At 42.5% G+C, this 26701-nt stretch overlaps 2 protein-coding genes and 1 long non-coding RNA gene across 13 annotated transcripts in view; 1 reads left to right on the top strand and 2 right to left on the bottom strand.

Annotated features, from left to right (window-relative positions):
- Positions 1 to 533: 533 nt before the first annotated feature.
- LOC118300716 (voltage-dependent L-type calcium channel subunit beta-4-like) lies at positions 534 to 17592 on the bottom strand. Of its 7 annotated transcripts, none has more exons than XM_035625376.2 (14): positions 17209 to 17590; positions 15203 to 15286; positions 10609 to 10779; positions 10362 to 10484; positions 10109 to 10236; positions 8819 to 8895; positions 8329 to 8348; positions 7379 to 7459; positions 6593 to 6651; positions 6322 to 6431; positions 5908 to 6059; positions 4649 to 4744; positions 4325 to 4510; positions 534 to 4040 (listed from the first exon to the last, which is right to left on the bottom strand). In XM_035625376.2, the coding sequence occupies exons 1-14, from the start codon at positions 17269 to 17271 to the stop codon at positions 3777 to 3779; spliced, it is 1614 nt and encodes a 537-aa protein (XP_035481269.1). In that variant the 5' UTR covers positions 17272 to 17590; the 3' UTR covers positions 534 to 3776. The 7 variants fall into 7 exon arrangements, with proteins under 7 accessions (XP_035481269.1, XP_035481267.1, XP_035481268.1 ...); XM_035625374.2 differs by having other exon boundaries at positions 15203 to 15305; positions 17209 to 17342; XM_035625375.2 differs by having other exon boundaries at positions 534 to 4037; positions 15203 to 15305; positions 17209 to 17342.
- On the top strand, positions 17392 to 25606 carry LOC118300723. Its single transcript, XR_004790143.2, has 3 exons — positions 17392 to 17530; positions 22484 to 22641; positions 25113 to 25606. It is a non-coding gene; the product is annotated as an uncharacterized LOC118300723 (long non-coding RNA).
- Positions 20676 to 26701, bottom strand: part of LOC118300714 (semaphorin-5B-like) — a 29647-nt gene continuing 23621 nt past the window's right edge. For 4 of the 5 annotated variants that reach the window (XM_035625368.2, XM_047327698.1, XM_035625369.2 and 1 more), the window contains 7 exons: positions 25529 to 25754; positions 25128 to 25349; positions 24870 to 25040; positions 24381 to 24530; positions 24010 to 24045; positions 23200 to 23411; positions 20676 to 23104 (listed from right to left, as the gene is read on the bottom strand). In XM_035625368.2, the coding sequence (XP_035481261.2) occupies positions 22943 to 23104; positions 23200 to 23411; positions 24010 to 24045; positions 24381 to 24530; positions 24870 to 25040; positions 25128 to 25349; positions 25529 to 25754 (1179 nt within the window). In that variant the 3' untranslated portion in view covers positions 20676 to 22942. The remainder of the gene's footprint in view (positions 23105 to 23199; positions 23412 to 24009; positions 24046 to 24380; positions 24531 to 24869; positions 25041 to 25127; positions 25350 to 25528; positions 25755 to 26701) is intronic. The other variant, XR_007029840.1, reaches the window with a different exon arrangement.

The raw sequence follows: 26701 nt of genomic DNA, 5'->3' as shown, positions 1-26701 counted from the left end.
CTTTTATTTAAAAAAAAAAAGGAGAATGTTTTAAGTCACTTGTACCCTTGCTTTAAACACAATCACCTCCAATTTCACTTATTTTTCTTTTAACTTTTTTTTTTACAAATTAGAATGGTATTTTATGCATGCAATACCGCATTAGCTGCAAAAAAACAAACAATAAACAAACCCTTAAAAGTCCAGATGAAGCTGCTCGGAAAAAGGGCGGTCGGGGGGGAAGCCAATGCATGAAGCGATGTACAGTTTGCGCTTGCATAGTACAGTACATGGAGTTCCTCATTTTAAAACAGCATGCCGTTTGTATTGCACATTACCAAAACTTTGTATACTGGACCTCACTGCCATTCCAAGTGTCCTGCATGGGTCGTTGTTCTCATCTCAGCATATGTATACAGCAAATAGCATCTCTCAAAGACATTATATACATTTATTTGTTATAAAAATAATTGCCAGCAAATATTCATCTATTACTCATCTACTGGAATAATTGTGAATTATTTTGCTTCTTTTGTTTCTTTTTTTGGGGGGGGGGGGGGGGGGATTTCCTACATTTTCCCAAAGAAAATCCTCCCGATCATTTTTTGTATTTTTGTGGTCACCTTGAGATTTAATCCGTGAAAAATAAAATCAGTAATGAAATTTGGAGGTTCAATGCGAGAAGGCCAGGAAGGACAGATTTCAGAGGCTTTCTGATGGGGGCAAACGTATCTCATCATTTTCGGGCGTTCACAAAGAGAGGGATGGTGGGATGCTGGTCTGGAAATCCCTTCTGATTGTCTCAAGCAGCCCAGCTCAACATTGGTTGGCTTGAATTCAAATGGAAAATGGCTCCCTGTTCAATCAACCAATGGGATTCAATGCTATGGGGCAGAAAGAGACAGAAAAGCATGCCTGTAAACAGTAGCATTATTTTTTTTTCATTTGCAGCCTTGTCTGTGGGCAAAGATAATTCTTGAAATAGTCTGTGCCCTTATACCACATTCACATTGTAGGAACAGTTGCTTAAAACCCACTTCTTTTTTCTTGTGCTATATGAGTTTCTCAAAGTGAATCATGAAGAGAACACGATGCCTAATTGCAAGTTTAAATCAATAAATTAGGAGCTACTTTTCAACATTTTGCATTTAATGTCAGGCTTGAAGTTGTCGTCAGTGAAGTGAGAAGGGGAAATTTATTCAAATTAGGTCTTAGAATTAGGTCCCTTCAAGAAATCCTGAAACTGTCAGGCTATAAAATTATTGGGGACAGTCGAATATCCTAAATGTAGGTCAGAATTTATATCTATGTTCTAAAAATAACCCCACAAACTGATTTAGGGTCAAAAGTTTAACAGACTTATTTAAGATAATAATACTAATTGTAATGTATGAGACATGTATTAAAGCGGGGGAATCGCCGGAACAGCAGCAGCTCCTAACTTATCTTTGTTCTATTCTTTCTGTCTTACAGAAAAAAATACGAAAGTCTAGACATTTGGGATAGCACTGTGTATCGCAGACACAAAAAAAATGATTTAAGGGAGAGGATTATTAAATGAGCCAGTAATTATTTGCATTTTTCAGAGGTTCGTTCACCGTTTATCTGCTGCTGCGTCAGGGAAAAGACATCCAAGAGTTTAAGAGGAGCTTTTAAAGATTTGTCTAAACATGACAAACGTATTCTGCGTCACACTGTACACGATGAATGTCGGAGAAAACATCAGGACAACAGAAACAAAAGGGTTCATTTAGTGTTTCTCGTATTTACTCATTCCAGGAAAAGGAATTAACCATCGCATCATTATTAAATAACAAATTGCATTTTATTTTTCCAAAGGGCTCTTTTCTCTCAGCGGTGCGTGAAATGACATTGACGAGATGTTTAAACTGTGATCACAAGGAAACACTAATTGCTCTACTTCAATTTGATCTTCTACTGAGCCAAAAGTATTTATTTAAATATTAAAACCAGCTAGCTATTACAGTTATCTGAAAATAATAAGATAATTAAATCGGAATCATGAGACAACTTGAGTGTATTATGAGAACAATCACAGCAGCTCTCTGCTTTCATATAAACACCCTGTTGGGTCAACGACCGCCCGTGTTGTCTGAGCTTAATGCGTCAGCGAGTTCAAGGCGAGATCACTGTTCATTTCAGTGCAACGTTCTACCATACAAGGAAATTCTGAATCATTAGAAACTGTCCCCTCATGTGAGTCATGCAATCCACTGAAACATTCCTGAATGACAGATACCAACACTTAAAAAAAGATTTTTCGCTGCACCATTTCATTTCCCTATATTTAGTTACAGACCTCGGGGTTCCAGAGATATCGTTCATTTTAAATTTAGGGCCTCGTTTGTCTATTCCTTTTTTTTTTCTCCCCCCTTTAACATCTTTTTTTCCTCAGAGAAAGGAGTGAGCCCTACACTTCTACAAACATCAACTTGATTACAGTAGGAGTTTATTTTTACGTCTGGAGGTAACATGCTCTGCAGTCAGGACAACATGCCAGCTACACAGAGGATGAACATGATGCAACCGATCCTGCATACGTCACATCTTTGAGTCTCCAATCCCGAAAAAAACGAATAGAAGGAACTTTGACAGCGGTTAACCAATCGCGTGACATCAGTCGCTAATAAATGCAAAGCGACTCCTTTAATGTCTATCGGACTGAAAAGGAAGAACTCGTATATTAACGCGGACAGGGGCAAAAATATCAGACAGAACATCCCAATGTGCTCAAAAGGTTTTCACATCTTTGTTTTTTTATGCCGGTCCACATCTCAACAACATCAAATGCATCTCAAGTATCTCGCTATTGTATTTCACTCTATCTGACGGACTGTCACAATTACTTCTTCCTCTAACTAAGTGCTGGCTGTTCAGAACAGAAGCCGTATTGCCTTCCCCTACAGTGTCACCGAGATCTGATCCCAGCACCATCTGAGTCCGTTCCCTTCGTGACGGTGAGGGTCTTTACCCAAATGAAATCCTAAATCTAAGCTACAGAAAAGCTGGCCTTGCTCGAAGTGGGGTTCAAATAGCAAAATAGTTTGGGAATTTGAAGCACCAGTTTTTCAAAACTAGCAGCCAGACCTCCTCGGCACGCCCCCACCACAGACCCAGCACCTGCCGCCTGCTCCACCGCCAGGTGATTTAGAAATCGGAACCTCTGTATCTATACCTTATCATGGAAGTGCTAGGTACAAAATATCAATGAAGTGGATGCGGAGGTTGATCATCTATCAGCATGCAATAAGCTAAATGGTGAGAGGATTTATACATGGCCCAGGAGAAGGGGCTCAGCAGCCTTCAGCAGTCTGTGTGCAGTGGACCTCCCTCCGACCGCGTGCGATGTCCCGGGCACTTTGAAGCCCACACACCGTCACCATCCGACCACTGTCCGCACCTCGCTTGCCGACGTGGGCAACGAGCACAATGTCCGCTGCACGTCTGCTGAGCCTCGTGTTGGTACAATTCCAAAAAGGTCCCAGTAACATAAACTGAAGGGATTTATTTTACAGCACAAGTTAACTCAGGCATCCTGAACCTCTCGACTACTCAGGCTGTAGGTTGAAAGGGTTGCCCTGCAGCTCGATTAAAAATAAATACCTGACATCCGAACGTGACTTTGTTTGACTTTGAAAGAGAGAAAATAGCCAGGTAGGTGAAAGAAATGGAACGCAAACCAAACAGGTACAATTTGGGACCGTCTGAGCTCTGTTGTAGCGTTTGTTTTGGGTGGAATCTGGGCCGCGTGGGCCCCGGCGGTGAGAAGGGTGGGCTCAGAGCCGGTGCCGGGAGTCGTGGCTGTAGCTGCCCGGTGAACTGCGATTGCGATGTGGTTTGTATGCATCCTGATACGGGTCCTGGTAGTCCTGGTACGGGTCCTGCTGCTCTCGGCTATGCTGCGAACCAGATGACATGCGGTTGCGTCCCTTGTGCGCCCGCTCGTTGTGGTAGTTCTCGTCTGACGTCATCAGGTTGCGACGTTCGTTCAGGGTGGAATGATCTCCTGTGTGGTTGCTCTGTCGCATTCTTTGGCTCTGCTGATCACATGAAGATACCAGCAACACGGGGGAGGTTGGGACAACACGACTCTGTTAGACATCATCCCATTGTAATAATCCTGAAAACTGTGGAAACAGTGTTTCCAATATAACATTTCTACCAATAAAGTCAAAACATGCATTTCTCTTATTGCATGTCTCTTTGGAGAGGGTGAAAGTGCAATAATTGTTCATTATCTCCCGTCATACAGTGTAGAGAGCACGACAGATTAATAGCAACTGAAAACTACATCAAAATGTTCCCCATGGTACGGGTTCTGTACCTGCAGTCCAGAGATGCTGGTGGGGTAGGGGGTGAGGGTGGTGGGGCCCAGGTTGCGTCCCAGCAGGGGGTTTAGGGGTGTTGCCATGGAGGTGTGGGTCGCTTTCCAGTAGGCCTCCAGGTATTCTGCCAGGTGCTCGCAGGCGTCCTCCAGCTGGTTCTCGTCCAGGATTATGTCAAACATTTCCTGTGAGCAGGGGAAGTTTCGGAGGAAGGAAAAGTAGGATGAGAAACATGAAACAAGATCCACACTGACACATGTATAAGATTTAGCAAAAAAGATTTTGATTTTATGTAAGGCCAGAGGATGAGGATGCCCACTCACCGGAGGACACTGGGCCAATTTGTCTGCGGCCACAAGCTGGACATTCAGGTGTTTGCTCTGGGACTTTCCTCTGGACTTGACAAGCCTCTGCAGGACCTGGATGGCACCACACGAAAAGAACATGATGCTCCAGTTACAAGTTGCAAATATCACAGTCGTTTCATGTCAGCCTGCGTTGCTCCTCGTCACATGCAGAAGGCGACAGTGGTGGAGGGACTTCATTAATGAGCAATTTGGAAAAAACAACTGAGGATGTTTTTCTGTGTGTACAGCGATCTTATGGGGCTGTACTTGTGTTTCTTTTATGAAAGAAAAATGACGGAGATGTAATTCTAAAATGATTGCTTCTTTCTTATTTTTTTGTACACTGGTCAATTTGACTGGTGCTGCATGCCAGGAGACTACGGTGTAAAAAACATCAGAGTGGAAGACCAGGATGTGTCTGGGAGATTCTCCACTGGTCTCAGTGGTGATTGCTGTCACCCCAGTGTAGAGGGAAGAAGTGCAGCAGACGTACTCTTCCATGCAAAGGTGCCACGGTGCAGATCTTTAATCTTTACCAACACCGCACTCTTGTATGAAAGTCATCAAATAGTGTTTGTGCTGAGCTCTGACACCGGTGGAGGGAAAATATCGACCAACAAGCCAGTTACCTTTAACATGTCTTGTTGTTTGTCTCCACCAACTGATTGACCCTGCCGGACAGTGGCTGCAGAGATTATATGATATGCTTCAACTTTGTCCAGGGTTGACTGATGAATATTAAACTGAGTCGACGGCAGGAATTTACCCCAGGAACTAGGAACCTTTGCAGGTAATGGGCGTTTCCACCACAGGAACCAGGGTCTAAATCAAGATCTTTAAATCCTGCTCAGGGGGGCACTACTAGTACATGACTTGGAATATGCTTTTTCTGCTCAAAAGCAGCACAGTTTGAATTTACTGTTGTTGTTTTTCCTTGATTCATAAAAAGTCATTGTTGTATAGTCTTCTGCATTAGCGCTGCCTTGTGGCCTGGAATGGAACAGGTTGTTCAAATGTCAGCAGGCTACTTTGCTTAATCTCCCCTAGTTTTAAGATCGTGGTGGAAACGCAGGGGAACAATGGTCAACAGGAACCTTCCTGCAACTAAAAGTTCCACATACAAATATATATATATTTTGATTCAGTAAACTAAACCTGCTACTGAGCACTTTAAACTCATCTTATTACTTTGTCTCTTATGTCCGTGTCCTCCCGTGAGGGTTAGGGTTAGGTACCTTTGGAGAGGAGACCTTAACGTGGACGATGATGGGGGCTAGCGAGGTCTTGAGGAGCTGGGCTGGGTGGTTGATGGTGTCAGCGTCCAGCACCACCAGCTGCAGGGAGCGGGCCAACTCGAAGATCCTCTCAATCTCACTCTGCACCTCGGCTGATGAGACCAGATGCAATTCAAACACAAAATACACATTCACATATTTGCCCATTATCAACATTTCCCTTCAATTAGCCCATGTCCATTTTATTTATAGCACACTATTAATTGGAGAAAAACAAGACATTTAGACATTTTGCATGTTATTTCATTGCATTTTCATCCTCTACCTGAGGGAACATTTACACAGAGCAGCAGAAAACGTCAAACTTCCTCTAGAACACAACATGTACAACAGGAACATGTGGAGTTTTCTCACCTAGGCTGGAGCGAGTGTTGGATCGTTCAATGATGGCCCTTTTACTGGGGTTGTTGAGAACAGAGCGTTTGGCTAACGATATATCTGCTGTGACACGTGTGATCGATATCCTGTAACAACGAGGTAAGGATTTTTAAATATGAAATTAGATTGTGCAGGGAAATGTATCTTGTCCTACAAACAAAATAAACCACACACTGTTTTCCACATAAATTTTCTCTTTTCCAAATGTCTGCTCAACTATTTAGTGGTGATCCGCGATGTGACTTACCTGCCATCAAATCTGTGCTTGAGGAAGTCGAACAGAGCTTTTTGCATCATGTCTGTTACCTGCATTGACAGAGAGGAGTTGCATGCGGTCGTTATTATTGTGGTATTATGGTATCAGATGGTTTCTGCTTGCTTTGTTGTTTTACGGCCAATGATACAATGAGAAACATTCATGATTAAAAAAATATGATGTTTCTTAAATCCTGATTTTGCAGCATATTTTTTTAAAATTTTGGTTTTACGGCCCACAGCTCTACAGCTTATTTTGGAATATCCATTGCCATTCGTCATCTATTATTGAATTTAATAGATGCAGCAAGTTCCTGATACTGAGTTTCAGCAAAGTCTGCATCTTAATTGTCTCCCAAGTTCAAACGTCCTAAATATAGACTTTCTGCTCCTTTCCTTATCGAAACAATCATAGCTCTTAGGTTCTGTGTATTTCTTAATAATCACAGTACTGCAGTGTGTCCTTAATATTTTTCCCGTGATTCCTAAACAGTTTCAGTTAATAGAAAGCATTAAGGCAGTTAAATGAAGACTCTTTCCAGAAAAGCTCAAACCTGCCAATTACACAACATATTTTCATCTGACCTCTTAGTCTCATCAGTCTGGCTGCAATCTGGATGTAACGTGGGCGGTGACACACTCACCGCGCCAACAGCGAGCTATTTTGGGTGACGGAGAGGAAGACGCACAGGACTCATCTCCTTTCAGGAAATCTTGTCATTTTTGCACTGACAAAACGTCACATTTTGTCTGCTATATTTTTAGGCTTTCAGCTCACCTCGTAACCCTTGAGCGAGGGTCCCACCAGCACGACCGGCCTCATGGAGGGGACCACGTCATACGGGGGAATGTGCTCCGTCTGTTGACGCAGAGATACTTAATCAGCAGCAGTCGACTCATCGCAAACAAAACAATGGACCCAAAATAACTGGCACAGAAAACATTCCAAAAAAAGAAACGGATAAAGCCAGCGGAGTCAGTTGAACTTCTCTTGCAATCAGATCAGCATGTAGTAAATGATAATGTACTCATTATCTTTACTAGAATTTCTTTAATAAAACACTTATAGTGAATATACAGATGCAATTAATTCCTGTAAAAATGTCATAACTTTTTGAGTCACCTTTCCTGGTAATGTAGACATTACTGCTTTTTAGCAAATTACTTCAATAACCGATGTAGTCAAAACACAATGACCAACTAATCAATGTTTTCCTTTTTGCTACATAGATGGATGGATATGATTGGCTAAAGACAGACCCATTCACACAATACCAGACACCACGATAAGAAGGAGCAACACAACACACCATGCCAAAGTGGTGATACTTGATTTTATGCAGTTGTGCAAATCAATTTCTTTCTAGATGAAGTACAGAGAGATATGGTACAGCACACGGAGGCATCTCCATGACAACTGGGTGAGGAAGACTGTGAGATGCAGTCGAAAGTTCTGTTAAAAGTGACTAAGTTGGACTATATCAAGTTGGTTAAAATTGTGTCAAGTAATTTCTGGATAAAAAAATTATGGTGAGGTACTTTGGCATCAAAGAGACGGTGGTGAAGTGTCACTGGATACTTCAGAAGGGCTGAAGTATTTCTGGGCATGAGCGTGTGACTTCCTGTCAGACTTTATGTTTCTGAGCTACTCGTTCCTGTCATCTGATGATGTCACCGACAACAGTCTAGTAGATGGTAAACGAGTGGGTTTTACCGTCACCAACTTACCACTTTCTGTTTCTGCTTTCCTGTGGGAGGGGAGAGAAGACAGTGACAGTGTCGTCAGTAGCTGCCGGTGCGGGAGGCGTCACCAGAAAAATCTCAATTGAAGTAGCTTTTCATCAGAATGCTTAGCAAAGGAATCCTATCAAAACATATCCAGCACCATATAATACCAAACATGTGAAATAGTGTTTCTATTGTCCTATTGTCATATTCACAAAGTCACATGAGTGCAGTTCAGAGGGGGGGTCAAAGTCTTGTCGTTGGGTTCACACTGTGGTAAGCTCCGATCTCAGAGCGCCTGCAGTCCTCAACTGGAGGAAGAGGAGGATCATGGGAAAATGTACCAACAACTCTACGCAGAAAAACTTATGCTCTATGCAGAGACATGGGAAGAATTTGGAGTCTTATTCTCTCTATGCTGTTGTGGTTCAGGAAGCTCGGCTCTAAGCTGACTGGCTACTAACAGCCCTCTCCCCCTGAGCGATGCCCTCACCTGCCGAGGATATGAGGGGTCGGATTGAGGCAGATACCTCATCCTCTACACTGGAAGAAGAGTTCCCTCCAGACTTACTGGAAAAGACAAGAGGGGATAAAAAGAAAAGACAGAAACACACCATGGTATTAATGTGGAAAATGACAGTAAAAGTTTGAAAAAAAAGGCTTAGTGGTAATTTACTGTGGAGGAAATATGTAAAACAGGGAGGGTAAATACTAATTAACGATTTCTGTGTTGCATTGATTACAAAAAAGGAAAACATAGTAAAAAAAAAAAAAGGATATGGTACTTGGACCAGAAAATATGAGCCATCAACTGCAAAAAAAATTTTTTATGGGCTCATATATGATTTCTATCACAAATCTTAAGGTTGGCGGGACACCTTTTCAACTTCAACTCAACAATCTTAGACACCATTAATTTTTCATCTTTTCTCAGACTTTTTCAGACTCTCCATCACCTCGGGAAGGTGGCGTTTTTTCAGCTACAGTGAAAACGTAGTCCTAGTTAATGGGGTTCAAATGTCTCTGCTCGTCTGGGAGGCTTGGTGACAAATAGCCACGGAAGTCAAACTAGTAAGTGAAGCGCTGCAGCACTCCAGTCCAGTGGGATTAGTATTAAACTCAACCGAGAGGCTTGAGGAAGTGCATGTGAGTTACTGTACAAACTCTGGACGACACAACCTTCAACACATCTCTCTCTCTCACACACCACACACAACACACACACACACACACACACACACACACACACACACACACACACACACACACACACACACACACACACACACACACACACACACACACACACACACACACACACACACACACACACACACACACACACAGACAGAAACTAGGAGGCTGATAGGAGCGCTAATTAGAGCTATTGAAACCGTTAAAAAGGTGCAGTCAGCATTAGTGGAGGTGATGGAGTACATTGGGATGAGTCATGAGCAGACCTTCTCTGTTCTATCTGGAGTTAACAGACAGAATTTACACTTTTTACTGTTTATACGTTTTATTCTAAGCCAGACAGAGACGGCAACATAATCAAGCCTCCAGAGTGTAAAGGTAAACTGTTCAGACAGGGTTGCAACTAACAATTATTTTTTATTAAATAATTAATCTGTCAATTATCTTTTAAGTTTATCAAACATTTGTCCCCGAAAAATGGTGAAAAATGCTGATTATCATCACTGGTACCATGTTTTTCGTTTCCGTTAGCTGTTGTGGCCATGTAATGCTGATATTGACATGAGTGTTTTTTACTGTTGTTACTTACCCTTGGACTCGTCCTCTCTTTTGCTCCTGCTGGAGTCTGATGTTCTCCAGCTTCAGAGGGCTGGGGATGAAGCCGATCTCACAGCCCTCCTTCACCAGCCGACCTATCCACCAGTCGTTGTTGAACTTCTGAGGACGATGAGGGGGAAAAAAAGAACAGAAGAGAAATGGAAAAACTTTTCCTGAGCAAATTTTATTTTGAGCTGACATAGTGGCAGTAGGTGTCATGTTTGATGTAAAAATGAAAAACGCACCTCTTTTATGTGGAGGAAATCCTTGGCGTCAAAGGAGATGGCTGTGGCTGGGACTGGAACATCCTCATCCAGTGCACCACAGTAGCTGACGTTGGTCCTCACAGCAAATGCCACAGGTTTGGTCTAGAGGATGGTGAGAAACAGAATACATATATGCAATTATCGGCCAGTTTTTAATAACCAGACTGTAGAAACCTATATAAAGATAACCACGGATGAATTTGGCCAAGTGGCACAGGTTGACAACCTTGGCTCTCTCCAGTTGAATGGTGGCCTGCTGCTCCCTCTCCTGACGGCTCTGTCCCGGTCCTTGGCTCTGGCTTGGGCTCTGGCTCTGGACCTGGGCCGGGACCTCCCGCTCCTCCTCCAGAGAGACATCTGAGTCTGATGGTCTACTAGTGTATGAATCAGCTGAGCCCTGCAAACAGAAAACACACCTTAGGGTTACGAAAAGCTTGTGGATTATTGGGAGTGTTTGGTCAAGTCTGACACAATGGGTCTCTAGTTGAAATACTCTCACCTTCTGGCTGACAAGAAACATTTTATCCTGCCTTGTCAGTACAGTAAGCAAATATCCATTTAGAGGAACAGTAAACTGGATGATCCAATCATGACTGATGCAGATGAGCAAAAGAACTCTGCTCCTAATTTATGGTTGAAGACCCATTTAATGGAGAGCAGGCGGGAATCACGAGGGTGAACTACACACAAAACCTCCGTGGACAGACGGACGATCTAGATCTCTATGAAAAGACGAAATGGGACAAAAGCTCCAAGGTTCATAAAGACGCGTGATGTCGGCCATGTTCTATAGCTTTGTCCCATTGACGGTCGGAGAATCAGAGCTGCCAAGAACAATGATGTGAGATGACAGGCTGTCTTAAATTTGGGGGTTTGCATCAGGTCCCACTGGCAGAGCCAAGTCCAGAGTGGTGGCTTGGCACTGCGAACAAGGATCAGGTGAAACGGATGATGTAGAAGAGAGCAGACTGCCAGGAGCATCTCAGACAAAGTGGAATTTCCATTCCTGTGCCGTCAGCAGTTTGTATGACCACACGCAGCCAATCTCACGCTCACAGGCATTTCTGCACAGACAGATTTGACTGGAGGAAGAGGTAGATTCATGCATCACTGAATGAAAGGGTGACATTTCTCTTTGACCCGTCTCCTGCTGTCCTCCCATATGGTCATGAAACGTGACACATGGGGAGAAGTCCCTTCAAACCTCGTGCACACTTTATGCATCTTGTGTGCGCAATGAAATGTATTAAATTATGATAGGAAGTCAAAATTATGTCGTGGATAGTAATTTCTAAATTATGAACTGTTGTTACGTTTAATTGTTAGGTGACTTTTAGCAGCCATGGTGATTTTGACTAGAACCTGACCAACATGGATTTTTTGGGGCTGATGCCAATTTGAGAGAGTAAAATATTTTAGATAAAACATATTGGCCGATATATCAAATACATTTCTGCAATTTGAGCTTGATGACACCAAATATCTGGAAAGTATTTTCACCTTCTTTCAACAGCAGTAGAAAAAAGAGAGACTAAATAGGATCATAAGCCATCAGCCTTTTTCTTTTTCTCTTTTTGCTTAGACACAACTGGACCAAACTTGCTTTCTTATGCTGTGTTAATCTAAACACTCAGCCACTAATGATGATTCAATTAAGGAAGACCATTAGTCTCACAAAGATCAATCACGCTGGTCATCATAGCTAAGCACTTTTGGCTTTTTACAAGCGGGCAGAGGAGGGACCTGACTACAGCACACTGCTCGCAATGTTTCTGCTGGTCAGGGTTATTTCACAAGTTTTTTCTGAAACAGGAGCATTCCATCAAATTTTACACATTAAGATCAGTTTACTCCCACGTCCAAGATAAATCACCCGTGATGAGGTCATATTCATGTCATCAGCATCATCTCTGTTTAGCAGAAGTAAAAGCAGGTTTTACAAAATGATTATGCAGGGCTTGCAAGACAAGGACATTTATCAGACAGGAAGTGTGTAATGAAAAAAAACACAATTGAGTGAGTTGCATTATGGGAATTGTAGGATTCCAGTATTTTTTAGGCTTAACCCATACTAGAAGGAAAGTGAGGACCTCTTTATCTTGGTCCCCTTTTTCAACTTTATGCAACCACAATACTAGAATGCTGGCGTGAACCCACCAGTCCAAAAACATCACGTATATTGACGTGATTCACACATTGTGTGGACTTAACCTACAAGAGTGAGAGGTTTTTTTTTTTCCTTCTCAATACAGTTTCGTGCCCATTTCTAAAACGATAAATCCTCCAGTCCAACACCAACGATCGTGTTGCGTCCGTGTGGAAGCTTTGAGGTTGCGCCGTAGCATCTGAGCCGTTATCCAATGGAGTAGCTTCGGCATGTGACTCATCAACATCAGAATCCACTTAATGACATCACGATGCATGTTCCACCGAGCCTCGGCATGGCCCGTGCAGCGATCAGTCGCAGGGTCAGATACAGAATATTCAGCTGCAATTTGTTTTAGTTTTTCAAGGGGTTGAATGTAGAGATGTGACAGGTGAGGATTTGTATAATGGACCTTGGGGGAGAAACGAGTAATCATCATCATCCCATCTTCCTCTTTGAAAGCAGAGGTACAGAGCGTGATGAACACTAAATGGCTCCTGACAGCCGTTCTTACAGGAACATGGGAGGGTAGCAGCCGCATATACAGCACATACAGAACCACACATACACATATTTAGGGAAATGAATCCAGGAATGTGTTAATGTCAAACGTCAGACGCCATCTGCCTAATGTGCACCCCCCACCCCCTTCACACTCACACACACACCAACAACCACCCACCCACCCAACCCCCTTCCAGCCAAGCATAGCCCACGATCACGCTACGGTGTACTGTTGGCTAACGAATTAAAGGCCTCTTATGTGTGTGTGTGTGTGTGTGTGTGTGCACAGCTGAGCTACTCCCATCAATAAACACACAGCGAGAGAGCACAAAAGCAGATTAAAACACAAACACACACATCCAGACACTCACCGCCTCCGAGTCTTCAAATCCATGCAGGTACAAATTGTCATACATGGAGGTTTGATATTCCAACCAGTGCCTCTAGAAAGAATGAGGGGGGTAAAAATGAAGAGTGGAGGCGGAGGAGTAAGGAGGGGGCACCTCAGAGAGGAGGAAAAAAGGATGGATGGGAGGGATGACGACAATCCCTTCTCTCCTCAGCAGAGAAGAATAATTTATATATTTTTTTAAATATCTCCCCTCCCGTTGGATCACGCCTGGTCCTCCGGAGGCCTGTCGCTTGATGGATGCAGCTTCTCCCTGATCCCACAGCGCTGCAGGCTGGCTCACATTATAGGATGGAGAGGCTCTCCCTGGAGGTAGCCCAATCCTGGCATTTCATTTCATCAGGCTTCCACACACACATATACACACACCCACACACGTATACATATACAGCGCGAGAGAAGCAGAGGCAGCAGCAGCAACAGAGCAGTGGATCCTTCCTCAATATCCAAGCCTGATGACACAGCCAATGTGCACGGAGCTGATTGGCTGGCTGGCTGTCCACTCAGCTTGGATGAGCCCTCTCCTTGATTTTTTTTGTTGTGTGTGTGTGTGTGCGGGGGATCGGGGGAGGGGGATGGAGGAGTAAAAGAGGGGAGCAGCATCCTCCATTTCCCTGTTTCCTCTCATCCTTACTCTGCTTATCGAGTCTCTGGAGAGCATAAAAAAATACTCATTTTGGATCTTATTAAAAAAATTGGAATGGGAGTTCAGTGACGCATCGATTGCTCAAGAAATATCCAAAGGTCATGTGACATGCTTTGGTGTTTTAGGGATATTTCTTCAAAGGAATTAAAGAAAAACTTTTAATGTAAGAGATGTTTAGGTAACAGCAGTGAATAATACACAGGACCTCATGTAGAGGTCTAGTTCAGAATCATACTAAACCATAAGGCTCTTTTACAATAAGTACAATCACAAATACACTGTACCGTCAAACAGACACTCATGGCAACTACTTATATCTATTCTAGACCATTTGAAAACCCACTAACATCCATTAGTACCTGGTGTAACCTGCGAGAAGTGCTTGAACCAAGTGTTTTGAAAACCTGTTAGAAATGTCCACAAAAAGCTGTAAAGACCTACTCAAACCCTCTGCATTTAAAACTCGCCATACACACTTCTCTCTGTGCCCAATGATGTCAGACCCAAATTGCAATAGGCCACTATTATCTCCAACTACTGTAAAAAAAAGAATCATTATTCAGTTCCGAGAAAGTTATATTATACAGCTCAGCCTTACACCATGAGCCCTGCACACTCTTCTTTTTTACTTTTCTTTTTTTTTACTCACATGACAATTCACTGTCACAAACCTCTCATATCTATCCTGCAAAGGAAAGGCATTTTAAGTGTTGTCTAAATTGCTTTTTCTTTTTCTAATTAAAACAGAGATAACCTGGCACATGTACATTTGAATTCACTTTTAATGCAGCGAGCCTCATTTTTCTTTACGCTTTATGTAGTAAAATATTTTCTTCTTTGCTTCCTCTTTTATTAGTGCACTTTAACCCTCTGCCAGCAGCAGATGACTGCCCTCTGCAGTCGACAGGGACGTGCATCATGTCACCCTCTGTGCCTGTGATGTGATGTGAACGCACAACCGTTCACAAACTCGACGGGAGGCTTTTATCCAGTGATATTAAATAATAGCCACGCATGACAATTTTCAACAATCCTGAAAGTTAACGTGTCGTCATCCAGAAGTGTCAAAGCAGGTGTCGGTCAATGCTCCCTCCACCACACGCAGTTCACTGTACCTGTCTGAGGATGAAGCTGGTGGAGGTGGTGCTGCCATCGGACCTCTTCAGTCGGCTCCTCCTCGAGTACGTCCCTCGGTTCACCTGCGTGAGAGGGCCACATCTCAACCAGCATTTTCCAAGTTAAGTATTATTATAGTAAAAAGCTTCACAAGGTTTTAGATGATTAGAGCCTGACCGATTTGGATTGTTGGGACCCTATGTGGATGCCGACATTAGGGAGTGAATATTGTCGGATACCAATATATGAAAAAATTTCGCAAGAAGAGTAATTGAGGTTTTATATTTAACAGTTTAACCATACAGGTTAAACTGTTAAATAAAAAAACTACTGTCTCAAGCGGTGTGAAAACTGCAACTTCAACGTCCGTACGGATCCTGAAGAAAAAGGAAGTTGGAAAATACTGCATTTAAATAAAAACAAAAACACAACCAAATATATAGAACTGTGAGAAAATTAACTTTTTTTATGTAAAGACATGAATGCACATCTTTTCTGCATGGTTTATTCTGTAAAATGGGTGGTTACATTGTCAAGTTAGAAAGTTAGTTTCTTTTCTTAAGTCCAGTTCTATATATTTGGTTGTATTTGTGTTTTCTTTTTATTTATAGTTATTGATAATAAAGTTTATGGCTAATCTGTAAACTATCAATTTACTTGTCAGAAGGGTTTAATAACAGCATCTAAGGAATCAATAAGGTCAAATAATAAGTTAGCTCCTTGTATGAACACGTTACATGACCAAATGTAGTCTATGCTTTGTTACATTATGACGTGCGTCATGCCTACTTATATTCTCTCTACCTCCGGACTTTCTCTCTTTCTTTCTCCTCCAAAAGTCCAAATATACCAGCAGAAGTCATCTCCAGGGAGATAAATTAATTATCTGCCAGCGTTTTGCCCCATTTCTGTTCAAGCCCCGAGAGTTAATGACAATGTCACAGTTAAAAAAAAAAAAAAAAAGAGTCAGGGACCTACTTCTGTGAATTTATAAAACAGGGTCATTAATCTGGGCCACCATCTCTATTCCATCTCTCAATTCAAGCTTACAGCCAAACGCTGAGAAGAGACATGAAGGATAAAGTTAGCCACTGTAGGTCTATGAATATCCTGCAATTAATATCAGAGAGTAGCCTCCAGTGAGAGAGTCATCGGCCATCTGACAGGGGCTGATAGATTAACTCATAATTATATACAGATCTGCCAAACATCTATCCTTAAAGAAATCACTCAATATCACCCATATTGCTCACTGGAGCCCAGCATGGTGCAGAAATAATGACAGCTATGCCGAATGAAAACAGTTATTAACCTATTAAAATAAATGCTATTGGTTGATTACACCTGTATTCACGATTATTATCCCAGCAAAATTACATTAGATATCATCAAAGAACATGGGAATACATGATGTTAATTCTGGAGTCAGAGCAGAAGTTCGATTTCTTTAAATTAAGGAAACATATAGAGAAAAAAACAATAATAAACGCTTTGATGTTAAGTATTCAGTCAATAAGACTGAATATTCACAATGAGTTACAGTATAATGGCAGATTTGGTCTTTTATTTGATCATCCGGAAGTTAAACACCTTAACAAGAAAAATATGTCAATACATTTTAATGAAGAGTCTTTGTCGATAACTGCCATGTGTAATGTGTAATGCTTGCACCATAGAGTTTTAAAAGTTAACAAAACTTTATGAATTGTATTCGTTTATTTGTTTATATGTTTAGGTTTTACTAAATCACTTCCTACTCGATGCACTTTGTGTTCGAGACCATCAGAGTTCCTGGTTATTAATGTCACTGTTTACGCGGCAGCTCTCCGGTCCTGCTCCAGCTGTGCGCCGACAGTCAGGGGGGCTGGTTGTCACCGGTCGCCATGGCGTCTTTTTTTTTTATGGATTTTAACTTTTTCAAATTAACTGTAGTGAACAGTGAACAGAGGGAACTCGTGCTCAGCAACTAAGTGGAGTTGGAGCCAGAGGGGCAGAGATGACGCACCTGGAAGATGGGCGCCTGGATGCCTTCGCCAATCTTGTTCCGGATGTAGATGTGTCGGGACATTTCGGCCAGGACATCGGTCCAGAGGGCTGGCTGCTGCTGCTGCTGCGGCTGCTGCTCCGGTCCAGCCCGGCGGAGGGGTGGCGGGTTCCGGGCTGCGTGCTCCAGCTTCACGCCACACAGCAGAACATGAGCGCTCGCCTCGTCGCCTCGTCCCGCACGCAGCTTCCTCTCCGCCCGCCTCCGGACGCCGGTGTTCCGTTGCTGGCTCCTGCCGCGCGCGCCGGTGAAAGGTCGTCACGCACGCTCCACTCGGAACCAGGTGCGTCCGAATGACGGACGGGAGCGTTTTAGAATCCAGAGGGGGGCGGGGCTAACTGTCCTAACGAGGCACCACGTGACTGTTTAAAAAAAACAAAAACTATTTTAGTCTTAGTTAGCAAACAAAGATGAATTTATTAAGTTGTAAGTTTTTTATGATTTGAATTTATGACTAATCAAGCACACAGACCCTAATCGACCAGCAACAGAATCTGCAAAGAGAAGCAAACAACACAAAAGTCATTACATCCAACACTATGAAATGTAGACTAGTGAAATAATTCCATATTGAACTTCCAGTCTCCTCATTGGCTCCCTAACATTTTGGCCTTTGATCCCTTTCAATGAGGCAATACTTCATGTTTGTTATCCATCGTCTAAAGTTACATTTCTTTATGGAGAGATGTTAACCAAAAGATAAAGTGACTTGGGTCCTTTTTGGTTCCTGGGAAAATAATTTTACCCAAGAACTTACTTTGTCAAAGTAACGACAATTGAGGTCAAATTAGCCTTTAGTAGTATTTGAGTAAATGTAATGTTAATGTTATATTAATTGGCTACAGTTTTAACGCTTGTTCTTCCTCCCTTTGCCCAGCAGATGGCAGTATTGTCAAAATAAAGGCAACAGGGGGAAAAAATAGCGTCAGGCTTTTTGATCTGAAGTGTGTTTTCACTGCTTCACAACTAGAGGGAGATATTGTACCACAAATAGAGGAAGTGAGCCAAGATTAATAAACACTATACTACTGTAGAGAAGTTGATATCTCTGATATTTAATTTAAAGAAAAGCAGGAGGGGAGAAAACAAACAAACGCTGGCCCCTGCCTGGCATCTGACAAAGACAATGCAGATTAACCGATGAATGAAAATTACCATTAGTTCACCAGTTTTCCAGAAAAGATACAATAATAATTTAGTGCCATAATGGCCGTTGTCTTTCTTTTGAGGGGCTTTCATAGCATCACAACACATTTATTTGTTTGTGGTACAGATTCTTTTTCTCCATGCACACAGGAGAAATGTGTTGCTTTTTAATCTCTTCCAGAGAACAAAAATAACCGAGGACAGTCAGCTCCTCCGTCCATCTGAGACACCCGAGTCGTTGAGTGGCACTTGCTTTTTCAGCTTTTCTCAGCAAAGTACCTGAGTGTCTCTACACTTACCTGGCCTGTTACACAGCAGGTATACCAACAGCCTCAAAATATCTCAGTCACTATGCCCTAAATAGGAACAGACAACATATAAACCACTTTGTTCCCAGACGCTGTAGGAATCCCTTTAGACAAAAACACCCTGCTCACTGGTAACGGAGGATATATGTGCGTATGGCGTCTGAGATCCTTCCAGACACACACTGAAGTCCAGACATCTTCCTGGAACTGGCTGTATGTGAGAACGCAAATGTCCGCATATGTCTGCTACAGACTTTTTCCCTGCCAGCCCCCTTAGTTAAATTCACGGAAAATGTCAGAGTGAGCCCATGTGAGAATACAGCAGGAAAATCTCCAGAAGAGTCACGGCGAGCATGTTGCCTGAATTTTTAGGAAATGTTCATGTTGTTGTGAAGGCGTCTGACCCGGACAATCTCCGGTAAATGTCCAAACCCAATTTTCCACAGAGTCCATGTCCTAGAACAGCGATGGCAACTGTTCTCTATGAGCGTCTGAGCACTTTTATTTCGCCCATCAAACAAATGTAAAAGACCCACTTTGTTCTGTGGACTTATGTCTTCACGTGTGTAGAGACACTTTGATCAGGCAAATCTTCTGACAAGTGAATGTGGTGGATTAACGGAGAGTTTTGGGAGGATTAAACTGTTTGGTTCGCTAGAGTTAGTGGCCAGTAGAAGCTGCACAAACACAGTCTGATAAGAAGAGGAAGGACATCCAGCTCCCTTTTTGAATCCCTTTTTGAATTTTACTGCCATCAAATGGGGCAAAACACTTTGTTTTCAAATACATTTTTAACAAAACAGGTATGTGTAATGGTTCAGATTAGGTTTGGCTATGAGGACAATGGTTAATAATTAGGAATTTGGTTCAAAAGTACGTGACTTGACACACAATTTGAAGGTGAAGAGTTTAGATGAGGTGAATGAAAAAGTTTACTGAGAACTTATATAGATTTACATAAAGGCACCTATAATACTGAGAGAAACTTCACATGAAACTTTACCCTTCAAGATGGTAAATAAAAAAATGAGGCCCTCAGAAAGTAGACAATGAATTAAAACCATCTTCATGAATGAGTGCATCTCCTATATATATCCCGTGTAATATTCATGGACTTTTGCTCCAGTTTTTCTAGTTTCTAAATGGGAAGGGGGAAAAAATCCACAGAAGAATAAATAATTTCGCAAATGGCATAAGCACACGAGGTTCGTCTATTTTTGTGATCCAGTGGTTTTAGCGCCAGATTAAATTCTCAGACAGCAGAGCAGTGCTGCTCATTGGACTGTGACCGACGAAAGCTGGAGTGCAGTCTATTCCCAGCACTGATGTGAGCACTAACTGGTTCAAAACATTCGGCAGTGGACGTGTAGACAGACGTCGGTCTCATATTAACTTCTATGGCTTTTCCACTTGGACTGTTATTGCGGTGATCAGGCCACATCGCTCAACCGCCTATCCGGCGGCAATGGGAAACACAAACAGGATTACAGCCTCGGTTGTCTGTTATCTCACAGGAGCACTGGCAGTAAAAGACTGGGTGTATATATCAGTACAACATCTCCATCACCTTGTGCAGACATGAAAACATCCGTAATGCAAAAATATCATGTCCATGTGGGCTACGTAGGTGCCTATATGTGGGTTATAGGGCCAGGTAGGGCTGAGAGGGGTTGCCGATGGCCCCCGTGTCATTTTTGTTACTTTGTGATTTTGTTGAAATCACTAAGAGGAGAGCAACTTGTGACCTTTGTCTTTCTGCTTTTGTGTCCTTCAAACCACTTGAAAAATCCACTTTGACATTACCTGTGGTGTCATGTGTTGTTTTAATACACAATAGTTAGTCTATGTTCAAAATATTTAAAGTAGAGTTTATAGAAAGTGGTTGGTTGTAGTGTGTAAAGAAAAGAAATCAGTCATAAATACCTACAAATTTTTCTGAATCATGAATACGATTTTAACATGGATAACCATGGATAAATATTGCCACCAAAATTCATTTATTCAACTTTTGCTTTTTTACAGTGTACATTATAAAAAATATAGAGTAACAAAAGTTCACAGTGTCCAAAAGGCAGTGTTTAGTCATATTCACACCAATCATATTCAGCAGGAGTGTTTTTGGGGGAGCAATACAAATCCATTTAGGGGATTCATCACCAAGCTGTGGAGGATTTACTGTACCTAATGTGGAACTGTGATTCAGAATCCACAACAAAGACGGTCGCTGGGTTCTTTAAATACAAAACACAACTTTCTAATTTCCATTGTCTTGGCCAAATACATACAAACATATCTGTAAAGGTTACACAAACAGGTTTTGTATATTCATGTGAGAGTAACAGTGCATGCATGTTACGTGTACGCAAGCAACCGAACGTGAACACGCATATTATCAGGGCTATTTTGTTTCATGTTACAATAACACCGCAAACGGTGAAAAGCACCTGAATTCATTTCATGGTATTTACACATTAGAAGCACGAGATACTGAATGAATTATACATTTTACAGCGAAGACTAACGTAAATATCAACAATACTGTCATGGAACATAACACAAACAACATATTGTTAGGAGGCTACAGCAGCAGTACAACTTGTGAAAAAGATATTTATTCATTTTTAAGTTTTATTTTGACTACTTTTCTTTCAGAATGAAAGTAATTATTTGCAATGTGCTTCATGTAAACATAATTTGGTACTAATCATAAGGAAAATAGAGAGCTGGTACACTTTCCAGTTGATTAATTCCAATTAATTAAGTCCAGCATTTCAACATGCAGAAATACAAGCTTACATATTAAAAATATGATTATAAGACAACATTTCCAGTGATAACAGAAACATGAATATCAAATGGAGCAATGGAATCAAAGACATTCCGGTTCCCCTGCAATTGGTTCCAAATGATTCTGTTTTTTCACAAGAATCATCCACTCTGAGCATCTGAATCTTATAGGCATGGAAACTCACATCCAGACAAACAATCTTTCATACTCATATTTACATCTATGGACACTTTAACTTACATGTTTTTGGATTGTGGGAGGTCAAGTAATGTTTCTTTCCTTTATTTCATTTTCTCTCCAAATTTCCTAGCTATTAATTGTGGTCCGAAAAATAAAGTTATATTCCATGATAGTAACTTTTTTGTTTCAACGCATGTTTTATAATAAGTTTTTAAAAAGTTATAACTTATCATGTTGCTTTAATTCTTTTTTCTAGTTAGAAAAGTACATTGTATTTTTCCTACCATCCAGGCAGCAGCTGTTTTCCGCCCTTTTCCGTACACTATGAAAAACAAGATGTAGAGACTTTAAACCTGGCTGAGCAAGTTAATCCATCACAGTTATGCACATAGTTGTGTTATTTATGCCACAGTTGAATTATGGTGTGTTCATGTGCTCGCGAGAGGCTCTGAAATATACAGGTATAGCTGTATTGTATTTGGTGATTGTTGAGCAATTACCGTATACGCATGAACGTCCAGAAAACAGAAGTAAATGACAAAATCAACCACTTTGTTTCAGGAGATGTATACAAATTCAAACAGTGACATCCGTGAACACCCATAAAATAATTTATCTGATCTGCTGACAGAAAAGTCAGAGATGTTCGGTACCTGGTGAGGCCTGTCCACAAACGTCCTCTTCAGTGTTTTCCATTGTGGACGCTGCTAAACATGAAGATTAAAGCGAATAAGCCAGAAATCTGTGAGTCTCTGTTCATTTTTCTGTGTGGATATTTTGTCGAACCTGATCATTTGTCTGTTTTTTTCCACAGACATCAGTCTTTGCTGATGGTGGCCCACGCTGAAGTGTCCCAGCTGCCTGTGTAGTCCATAGAGAGTATTAGTAAGTCCTCTGAACTCACCTGACAAGAAAAAACCAGAGTCCATAACCAAGGAGATGAGTCTCTTCTCAGTCGCAGTGAAAATCCAGGTACAGTACAATGTCTGAAGTGTAGTTGATCCCTGGATCTTGGGGTCGTCCTTTGTCACAGAATTTTCAACTACTCTCTGGTGAAGAAATAGTCTTGTTTAAACTTTTTACAGTGATGTCTGTGGATTATACCTACTGAAAGGAATATTGTTACATGAACCAATCTCATTAACAGATTGTACTACTGACTGGAACCTGATGATTGTGATTTTGGTGTTTGTATAACCTTTCAAAATCTTGGTGTAATTGTTTTGAGTGAGGAAATCCTTCAGGGTGGTGATGTGGTGAGTTTGGCTCCTTCTCAGCTCTGCATGTACGTCCTGCATGGGGAATCTGGATGGAAGTCGTACTTGCTTAGACTGGGAGGATAGTAGGTGGTGGTGAACATGTTGCTGGAGGCCAGCGGTGAGGGGAAGTGGTTGCACGTCTCCTCATTCACGTGGAGGTTGTTCTTGTTTAGCGTCTACAGTGTAGAGACAAAGACGTTGTTGTCAGATAAAGGCACAAGGTAAAGTCAAGGTTACGTGACATAAGAAAACTCTCTCTGCACCAATCTACCTTGAACTCCATGGGGATGTACTTCTCGTTCTTTGGCGTGGTGTTATCCGGCTTGTTGTAGGTGAGGTGGTTGGGTGTGCTGGGGTGGATCACTGCCGACTCTGCAGACGGCCGGTTCAGGTGGTGGCAGGAGGTGTAGGCCAGCGCCGACAGTAACGCCGCTGCAAAGAAACTGGCTAAGCCCACTGCAACCAGCTGGAACAAGGTGAAGGCTGGACGCAGACGGGTGGAAGAGGGAGAGGGCAAAGAGTTTAGTTTAAGGGTGGAAGTAGAGAACAAGAGGTGACATCACATAAACTTCTAAAAAAAATGGAAAGGACCACCCATTTGAGTTTGACATTTCCCAAGTGCATAGCGGAACTTGTGGTCTTAAAGTTGCCACAAATATCCAGCGGCAGGAGAGAGGGACCTCCAACTGAAAGTTGATATTGTTATCTGGCTGCAGTAAACTTTATCAAAAAGACACACACTTTGGCTGCTCCCAGGCCAAAAGGTGCCAAAGCTACAAAGAAAAATCAATAAGCTACCAACTGTGTGGTACCCAGGTGAAAAAAAGATGCCATTAGCTTTGTAACCTTGCAACAATAACTAGGTGTTGCCTCTTCAATGAAACAGGTGATATTGATTTGCTTTGGATACATCAGAAGGGAAGGTATAGAAGCTGCCAGCACACACACACACACACACACACACACACACACACACACACACACACACACACACACACACACGTCAGGGAGGTGTGTGTCAGCCAATAAGACAGAATAACAAGATCTCATGGAACAGATGACACTTATTATTTTGACTTACTTCCACAGCTGTGCTCCTCCTGTCCGGGTAAAATGACTGGAGAAAGACAGACGGAAATGAAACAGAGAGAAAGACAGAAAAAAAAACACATCGCAAATCAATGTAGGGAAGAATAATCACCGCAGCGCGGAGAGATCAAACAACAAAGAATAAAAAACGACAAGGCCAGTTAATTTTTCTCGAAAGGCATATTGTTCTTGAAGCCGGCAGAACGATTTTAATTTCTGCAGACACAGAGTGAACATATCAGCATTACTTTGTGTCTGATTAAACTCTCTGTGTGACTAAGTGGATTTTTCCAGCTTACATCAGCATCAGTCTGCAGCTAATTATTGTGTGCAGCAACTCTGCGAATAGGAATATGTGCTCACCTGGCACCTCATGAGGCTGGCACGGCCTGGACTGGGTGACGTTGCCACGGCAGAGGCCGGCATCAGCTGCCGGGTCCTCACCACAGCTGCGAGTGCGACGCTGCAGACCCTCCTCATCGCAATCCCCCCACTCTGTCCACTCCCCCCAGCCTGATGACCGAGAGAAAAGAGACATTGAGAGACTGAAACACGGGTTTAGAAATTGTCGGCAGTTGTTCTTCGGTGTCTCTCCAGAGTTACATTCATCCATGTTTGGACCAGTTGTTGTTTTTTATTTCATGTCTAACTTACAGCCAACGCATGCTGGGATACGCTCCAGCTACCCTGCTGTCTGCTTTCTCAACACAGATATTGATTCACTTGGTGTGTGGAGGTTTCCTTGATGTATTCAAAGAAACAGCAAAACCATTGCATGTGTGATGTTAATATTTGTGGGCACGCTTTTCTTGGTTTTTCTCCTGGAATGCAGCTGTGCTGATGCTTTCATACCTTCACAAGCATGTGTGTTGCAGAGGGCCTCTTCAGTGTGCAGGCCTATACAGATGTCTCCTCCATTAGCAGGGGGCGGGCTGCTGCACGTCCGAGTCCGCTGGTAGTGTCCACCTCCACAGCTTGACGAGCACTGGGACCAGGACGACCAGCAGGACCAGGCCCCACTCACTGGTACACATAGATATCATCACATTTTTATTTATACAATTCATATCTTCTGCTTCTGCCACTACCCTGCAGAAACCTTCTAGCTACCTGGGCAGGGTTGAATGTTGCAGTCCTGATACTCCACCGGGGATCCTACGCAGGAGCTCGGGTTGGTCCTGCCCTCTGCCGTCGAGCAGCTACGTTTGCGGGTTCGGAAGCCCCTGGAACACTGCTGTGAACAGCTGGACCATGTTTCCCAGGACCCCCAGCGAGCATCTTGGGGCTGGGACGGAGTGCGACCACTAATCTTCACCAAGTCTTCAACCAGAGCTAGGAAAAATGAAATGTCTTTGTTTTTATTAAAAATCTAAATGCACAATTAAAGCACCGTTTGCTTTTCAGTGCCCAGTGTCCCGACATCTTTAGAAACAACCTGCTGGTGACAAACAGAGGAAAACGTGGCAACAGTTGTGTTTTTGCCAGCCACGCTGCAGAGTGAGAGTACTCACAGTCAGTCTGACAGGCTCCAGACCTGTCACTGGGACAGAAGCGGGTCTCCACCTTCTTCTTGCCCAGCTGGAGCTGCTGGGGGTCGGGCAGCAGCGCCCGGCAGGTGTGCCTGAATCTCTGCTCCTGCCGTGACCCGTTTTGACTGACGTTGACTGGCATCCAGGGAGTCCAGGGGGTGTTGCGGCGGACCTCGGGGCAAGCCTCCAGGTTACACACCTTAAACTCCTGCATGACACAGAATGGATGAAGCATATCACCATTAATGCTAATGAAAAAAAAACAACAACATTGCTGTCACAGGCTGAAGCTACTACTTTATAAGCGTTATCTGCCAAAACCATACATCCTAATGTTTCCAATAATTCATTATAAATAGCTTGCAGAAACACAATGCTGCCTTAATACACCCTGCTGAACAACAACACAAATGTTGCAGTTTGCCCTGGAGGGAGTTATATCACAAAGCCAATTACCATGTCGAATGAAACAATTTAAACAAGGCTGCATTTCGCTGAAGACATGAAACAATGCTCCGCAGTCAGTTCTTACAGAGGGGTTTAATCTGTGATGAGTCAGGTGGGGCTACACTAAATGGATGGTTGCAGAAATATAACATTAAAACTTTCTATAAATGCTGGCCTGCATCCACAGCTCAGACACCAGGCCTCACCAACAGGGGAACCTCACATTAGACAGAACACACCAGTGAACAGCAAGTGTCAGTGTCATGATCCGCGGGGATCATGGACTGTTGAGTTGTGGAGGACTCTATGGTTTGTTTTGTTGTTCCCCTTGTTGTACTGTGTCGGTTGTACTGCTTTCTTGTTGTATTTCTTGTATTTCTTTCTCTTCCCCATTTCTCTCCTCTCTTCCCCATTTCTCTCCTCACCCCAACCGGTCGAGACAGACGACCGCCCACAACTGAGTCCGGTTCTGTCAGAGATTTCTTCCTGTTAAAAGGGAGTTTTTTCTCGCCACCGTCGCCAAGTGTGAAGGGATTTTTCCTGTAATATTGTAATATTGACCTCACTATGTAAAGTGCCTTGAGACAATGTATGTTGTGTTATGGCGCTATACAAATAAAATTGAATTGAATTGATCCCTTGTTGTTTCCTGTTTTATTTTGAAGTCCTTTTCCTTGTGTTGCTGCATTTCCTTTACTGCGTCTGGTT

Source organism: Scophthalmus maximus, chromosome 2 (assembly GCF_022379125.1).
Source record: "Scophthalmus maximus strain ysfricsl-2021 chromosome 2, ASM2237912v1, whole genome shotgun sequence".
NCBI lineage: Eukaryota > Metazoa > Chordata > Actinopteri > Pleuronectiformes > Scophthalmidae > Scophthalmus > Scophthalmus maximus.
This window is presented reverse-complemented; position numbering and strand designations above follow the sequence as displayed.